Genomic DNA, 7,756 nt, shown 5'->3' with positions numbered 1-7,756 from the left:
GTATTCTTGCGATATTAACCAGCAAGGTGATTTCATTTGCTATAAATGATAAAAACCAGATATTCCAAAACATGAGATGCTGTGGATGAAGAGATGCTATACTTTGACCTGACACGTGCCTGTTATACTAATTTATTCTCGGGTGGGTCTCCAGCCTTGACTCACATGATCAAGCCAATAGAAAGCAAAGGGCTACTCATATGAATAATGGCAGCAGCTGGCACCAAGTTTGGCAATTTTGCTTACCTCTTTCTGCAACCCGGCCTTTAAAAATCAGCACATAAATTTTATTTCTGTTATTTAGATTAGAAAAGGAGGAAAAAAATTGAAGCCAAATAAAAATAAAAGGGCCATATATCTAGGGCCACTGCTTCCATTTAGTGGAATGGACAGCAATAATAATAAATAAGAATACAAAGACAGGACAAATCAACTATGCTACACATGTGGCAATACATCTTATTTTACTGTATTTGTTATCAAGATGACATGCAGTCTAGAACTTCATGGCAAACACACTGGCAAAAGCCATAAACCATGAGAATAACAAGGCTCGAAGGAACAAGGCTTACAAAGACAACCCCAAGGGTGACTTTCTTAGATACGAGTAAATAAATCCCTAAAGGCAAGGAACTGAAGTACAGCAGCCCTAGCAACCACACTAGCACCCGAATTGAGGTCTGGAAGAGCAAAGATGTGCAGTTCCACACTGTCCAGTTGTGGGACACAGTTGCAACAGAGTCAAAACTTGTAGGCCTGTAAAATTCCACCACAGGGGTTGAGTTCAGAGTCTGGGGACTTTCTCTTTGTACTTCCATGATTGTTATAACCAGGCAATTAGAAGAGGTGTGAGAAGGGCTGACCAGAGACGCCAACCTTTTGGGAGTCAGCAGCAGTTCTGTTGGGTTGTCTGGTAGGCACTTCTTTCCCTTTCCCCCACAAGCTAAATTCAGAAGGATGTTGTTGTCATCAGGAAGACTACTAACCTCATCGTCTGGCAGACATGTTTCGAACCTGCAAAATGGGCATACGATGACTCCTTGCGGGGAATCACCAAAGTCTATGATTTTGCAAAGGCATTTGGCACATACTCTGTGACAACACTCCAGCACTTTTGGTTTTCTCTGTCGCAGGTTGTAGCGGTTGTAACAGATCTTGCACTCAAGCTCATCTGAGCTCTGGGTCTCCACAGACTCCTCTGGCAGTTGACTGGTCATTTCTTCTGGTATGTTTCAGACTTGTGGAAAGAGGAGGCAGTGGACGAAGAGGTCACTCAGGCTTATTTTAGAACTATTTCCTGGTTACCGTATCACTCATCTAAAACAGGAAAAGAGGAGATGATGTGGTCGAAAAGCATCAGTAACCATCATCCATTTTCAGCTTCTGCTAGGGATCGTGCACCGTGTGTCCTTTACTCTGAGCCAGGCACCCATCTGAAAAAGATGACTTGGAATTTCTGCAGAAGAAAAGAAAAAGCTTTAGCAGGTAAAAATTGCAAGTTTCACTTTTTACAAGCTTATCTTCCTTTACTAAAAATACCTCTGAGGTTCTTATTTTCTGTGGTGCATAGGGCCTATACTAAGTTTTATCAGCATGACTGCTGTATCATGCTGCACACATTTGTTTTAGGCTTGTGCCTTTGACTGGCTCAGCCCATGTAGTTCTCAGCAGAAGCTGCACTCTAATCACAGATATGTGACCATTTGTTTAAATCCTGGTTTCCTAAGGAAATGAGACTTGATCTCCAGAGCGTTTTGTCTTTCTAAATAACTTTTGAACCTGCTGTCCAGTTCCAAACAAATCAGCAGAGGGGCAGCAGTACTGCAGATAATTAAGTTTCTTAAAAGGTAGTGAACACTGGCAGTTGAGTAGAGGAGAGGGAGGGGTATTTATAATAACTGCCATTTATCCTGGAGGGCAATGGTCAGCCAGCACACATCCAGCCTCTGCTGCCAACAGGCAGAATGCTGCCTGCTGCTCGGCTAGAGAAGAGGGCAACACAGGAGGCAGCTCGTGATGCTCTGGGGAAATAGAGTTTTTGGGTGGAGTGGGTATTGTATTGTAAGGAGATGTGTGGGTCCTTAGGTCAAACTGGGAAAATACCAGGTTTCATTAATTTTGCTGCTTGTGGAACAACTCATTTCTCTGATTTCTCATTTCACAGATACCGAAAACAAGGGTTCTTTAGTTTGCAGCAAAAGCCTCCTTTAATGTGTGGATGACAGGGTGAAGGGTAACTTGGCTCTCCAGGGCATTTTCCAGATGCACTGGCTTTCAGGTGTTTCATGGTGGTGACAGCTGTTTCACACCTCAGCTGGGAGAGGTCCATGGCATGCCTGCGCTGCTGCACTCCCCTGCTGTGCAGCGTTTTTACCACCAGACCCATCAGCCTCCCTTAAAAACATGTTTTGTCATATTTTGTAACCATGAATTTTCACGACTTCAGGAAACAGTCTACATATTATAAATGAATATTAATCAGGACTAGGTACTCAGGGGAGCAATAACTACCGGCATTTACAAACCAGCTCTATCTGCCAAAGGATATAAACTTTTCCCAATTTCAGGCATATGCTTGCTCACAAAGATGGGGGTGGCGCTGAATTTTGCAGACTTTCAAACTCATCCCCCAATGCCAGAGTAGCAAGGAACTTGCTATGGTCAAATGATGGGGGGCAGCACATGTGTCCAGCTACCTCCTGCATGATCAATAAGTGGCAGGCACATGGAATATACATTAAAAAAATGGCCTGTTTCAATAAGCCTGTTTCTTGACTATTAGTTTTGGTAAATGTTTCCCTTTTCCTAGCATTCAGATCTTTGTCCCTTTTTTGAGAACAAGGCAAAAAGCGCTCTCTTTTAAGCAATGTGCTCCTTCTGTCAATATATTTCACCTGCCAGCCACCAGATACACTAAAGTCTCTTTCATGGGCCCCTTGTTCCTGCTGTGCTTCAACTATGTTCCATTCTCTCTCAACTTTCTGCACAACGTAGCTTCTCTTAGTATCATAATTTTTAAAGCTCACCTCCTGGATTTTAAAACAAAGATGTTACACTTCAAACAATACAATAATGAAGAAAAGATGACAACGTAATGAAGAAAATGTATTTCTGTACAAATTTATAACAGACAGCCCTCCCCCCCCATTCAATTTTCTTAACGATTTTCTGCCTCTTCCAACTTATTTCTTTAGTACTTTAAGTTTTCATCTCTGCTTTACCGTTGTTTTTATTATTTGTACTGTGTATTTGCGGTGTGTTCCATTAGGCAAAGCAAACTCGAGAAGGTTGATCCATAATTTTCAGAGTGTGCAAGCTAAACATTTTATAAGAGACAAAAAGTACCTTTTACAGATTTTATAACCTATCTTTTATCCTTCGTTGCTCAGTGTGCTTCCTTATTAGTTTCTACGACTCTTGTTATTTAATTCCAAATATCATCTTCTAGATGACTTTTAGACGCGTATAAATGTCATGAGATACTAACTTTCCGAAGGATGAAGAAAACACAAAATGACCCTAAAAAAATGAAATGCCAGCCTACAGGAAGGCAAAGCACTCCTGAAAAGTTAAGAAGCCAAACAAAACAAGTGATGGTTTTGAACTTTTATATCTTGAGTATCACTCATCTTCTGTACCTGAGGTGACTGGGATTACTAACACGTTCATGCTTCACAGCTAAGGCTAACAAGTGTTGTCCTATGACATAAAACTAGATTTTTGATTAACCAAAAATCTTCCAGAAAAATGTGTCTGCTTCTCATGGAAAATTTTGTCATTTCTCTGAAAACTCCCAACTAGAAAATTTTTGTATTTTAGTGTTTATCTTTCTAATGAATATTTCCAGGTTTTCACAAAAAACAGACCACTTCCCAACCAATTCTATTAAGACATGGATCACTTCTACTTGAGTCAGTGTTCAAACTGAAAGTATACACTTGACTCTATCCCCTTTAAGTGGTCAAATTTAGCATCAATACAAGGAGTATCTGGGACCATTAGCTTCATTTCCAGAACACAATGATCCTCTTATTGTAGTTTGTCACGGACTATTCTACAAATTATTTTCAAACTTTTTTTTTCTTATTGTGCTGTACAAGAAAGATCTACGTTAATCGTCTTTCTCTCTTCACAGACTTTCTTCAAAACATCCATCAGTAAGAAAACATCACTGACTGTTGGTTTTGGGTTTTTTTTGGCTAAGTTTAGATGTTGAATTTCTCCTTATATATTCTAGTGTGATGACTGCTTACCACTATTCTTCATTTGTACATCTTTTCCTCTGAAAATTAAATTTTAATCACTAATTCCTATTAATGATATTCACACATTTTTTACCTTCTCAGCTCTGTGATGGTTTTAGATGCTTCCTCTGTCTTTTTTTTTTTTTTTCCTGATTTCTTATGGAATTTTTTATCTTTCTCAATACCTACTTTTCTGCTTTTTCTCTGCTGAGAACTGACACCTTTTTGAGCTTAATTAATGCTGCTCTGCTATATACACCACATATAGTAAAAAGTCCTCTGATCAGAGATCTATAAAAAAATAGAAGAAAACGGACGATTTTGAAGAAATTTGACTTCAAATTACCACTATTTCTTGAGAAAATTAGACATTTCTTAAGAAATATGGCCAGCTACTCCTTCAAAAAACTTTACTCCATGTCAAAGATTTTCTAGCTTGTCTGGAGCTTATCTCCCAGGTGGGTGTTTACTGGAAGCAAGCTGAATAAGGAATTAAAATAGGGAATAGATTAACTGCTACCCCTCTGAATCCTGGTCCCCCACCAAAAAGATGGCAGTTCACGTACTCCTTAAAAGCAGGAGAAGCTACAATACTACGCAGAAAAAAGGGAATTGTGTCTGTGTGTCCACATTTTGTCCTCTTCTTTAAGCCACTTTTTCATGATGTCATGAGAAGGTATGTCCTTCTTATATGCTCCAATACTCCAATAATGTTTGGACTTCTAAAGATATTGGAATGCAATCTGCACATTGTTTCTGACCTTGACATTCAAAGGGCATCAAGTCAAAATTTCTGAGTGCAAATCCTATGATGGGCCTAACCTCCTTCACTTCAAGTACAAAATTGCTCTTGACTTGAGATCAAAGTGAGGACCCATGTCTATTTTTAAAACACTGAATATATTTTTATTAATTCTACTGTTTTTCATGACTTCAATCTACTCCTTTACATCCAGTTTTCTACTATCTACCTCTTTTTAGATAGAGGTCTCTCATTTGTTTGATACCAACAGAAACAAGTCGCAACTAGGGAAATTTCAATTAGGTATTAGGGGAAAAAAAAAAAAATCACAAGGCATTCAAACACTGCAACAAGTGCCAAGAGGTAGAATTGAAATCTCCAGCTTCACAGAGCCTGAAAACTTGACTGGATACAACCCTAGTCAGGCCACTCTACCTTGGAATTTGGTCCTGCTTTGAGCAAAGGGGACTGGACTCTTGTTGAAGGTTCCTTCCAACCTGCATTAGTCTATGAATCTGTGCTTCAGTATCCTGAACTGACTTTATATGGTCTATTTGATAAGCTTTGTCCATAACTGAATAAGAAAACAGCCTTATAGTTGCTTATGTAGCTAAACATCTCTCCTGGATACTTATTATTTCACTTAATATATAAATTCCTTTTTACAAGAAAGCCTGGACACCTTCTGCTATTCTGTCTTCCATAGAACTTATCTGATGGGATCAACGCAATCCAATCACAGAACTTTTCATTTCTGTGGCTATTATGCAGTGCATAGCAGCTTTCCAAACAAAAAATAAACTACTAGACAGGTAACATGATAATAGCATCCATTGCAGTTTAGCCAAGAGCAAGCACATCTGTTAGACTTTGACAAACACTTGTCTTTTTTGTAAGAGTTCTGTCTAAGCACTGCAGGAGTGAAGCCATCATTCTTGTTCCCGTTCCTGCTGCTGCTGGAGCTCTAACTCCCTCTCTTTCCCTTCCCGGTGCCACCTGTCCTGTACCTTCCAGTCTCTTCCACCTGACCCTTTTACTAGAAAAGGGGACAAGCTGAAGACAGAGAGGCATATTTTGGATGGCAGAAGGTCGCCAGCAGTCCCCACAGTGCTCCAGCTGACTGGTGAAGGGTACTCCCAGAAACAGGGGGAACACCCTCCCTTGAGAGCAAGAGGATGCCACCCACAGAACCAGACTGAACAAACAACAGCAAACTCTTGTGTGTGACCACGGGCATGGCCAGACAGAGCACAGTGGACTACAGCAGTCCGAACAGGCCACTGTCCATTGATCAGTTTCCTACCGATCATGGTAGAGAGAAAGGTCAGCAGGTTGTGCAACGTGGGATGTCCCCTCTCTATGCTCATCCGTCAAACACTGCGCAAACAGAGTGTTCTTATGAGAGGCCAGAGACAATTAGTTGTAGATGAAACTCTCTCAGTATTGGAGCTCAGTCATGCTGACAGGGCAAAGTGAGTGGGAAATTCGTGCTTCTCCCTAATAAAAGATAAACCTTGTCCAGTTTATCAAACCAACCTTTTATTATTCATCTCTCACACTATTTATCTGTGAAGAGAATTTTTTGTTATTTCACATAACCAAAAACAAACACATGAGGTCAGTAATTAGCTTGTGTAAGAGATCATCCATGGAGCTACCCAACATACAATATTTTCAAAGGTTTTTTTCTAAATGCAAGCCAAGTGTATTTAGGGACTAAGAGAAGGGATAAAATATTAGAAATAAATAACCACCAAGAAACTTACTTTCCAAGAAAAAGAACTCCTCACAAATGTTCACTTGCAGGAAACACAAGAAATGTCTATTCTCCACACAGGCAAAAACTGGTGGAAAAAAGGGAAATAAAATTAGTGAGGCAGGAATACAACTGGGAGACTTTTCAGTCTATTTTCTCTGAAAGACAGGAAACAGTCCAACTTCTCTGGTTTGGATGAAAATACCCATATGTTACGATTTCTGTTTAGAAAAATATATTGGGTAAACCCCATTTACTAAAATTATTTCTGTAAAATAATCCAGAGTTATCTTTACATATCTGTTAAGCCTCTTTCAATATTATGCACTAAACACTCCAAAGTGCTACCTCCGCTAGCAACCACATATTCTCAAATGTTAGCAATTCACTCAGAAAAAACCAACCAAACAAACCAAAACTGAACCAACAGCAAAGCAGCTAAAGAGATAAACTGTGCTTTGAAAGAAGAGTTTTTAAAACATATCGAAATACTTTCCTTCACGAATGTCATGGAAGCTCTTTGATCACTTCTACTTTTCCAAACAAACTGCAGTGTCTTCTCCAGCACAGACCAGAAAGCGACCATCTCCTGTGAACCACTGTCTCCCATTCCAGCAGCTTTGCTGCCTTCTGACTCAGCAGGAAATAACCATCGCTCTAGATTTTTCCAGCTTGTGCTAAGCACAATGTAAAAACAAGGAAAAAAAATACCCAAACTGCTTTACTAATCTGACATTTGAATAGACTACATTCAAAGTGCCAGCAGCTATCACATGTTCAATCTGTTTCATGCCACATTTCTGCACATATTGGATGGGTTTTAACAATGGGCATTTCCCTGTCAACCCTCATCAATGCGAGATTTTGCACAAGAGTTACAGAATGTGGTGTACTGATCCGTGCTTGGCTTATGGTCAGTTGTATAAATTGCTGTGAAAAGTGCCTCAACTCTTTTCACAAAAACATAGTTTCCAATGGGGTAGATAGTGAGGTTATTTCTCAAATAAATATGTG

The 7,756-nt window shown here is 39.7% G+C and overlaps 1 protein-coding gene across 1 annotated transcript; it reads right to left on the bottom strand.

Moving 5' to 3' along the window:
• Positions 1–479: 479 nt before the first annotated feature.
• On the bottom strand, positions 480–1,217 carry RNF182 (ring finger protein 182; the record flags this gene model as incomplete). Its single annotated transcript, XM_080340529.1, has 1 exon — positions 480–1,217. The coding sequence occupies one exon, from the start codon at positions 1,215–1,217 to the stop codon at positions 480–482; it is 738 nt and encodes a 245-aa protein (XP_080196655.1).
• Positions 1,218–7,756: the final 6,539 nt, after the last annotated feature.

This window comes from Nesoenas mayeri, assembly GCF_963082525.1.
Source record: "Nesoenas mayeri genome assembly, chromosome: 2".
NCBI lineage: Eukaryota > Metazoa > Chordata > Aves > Columbiformes > Columbidae > Nesoenas > Nesoenas mayeri.
This window is presented reverse-complemented; position numbering and strand designations above follow the sequence as displayed.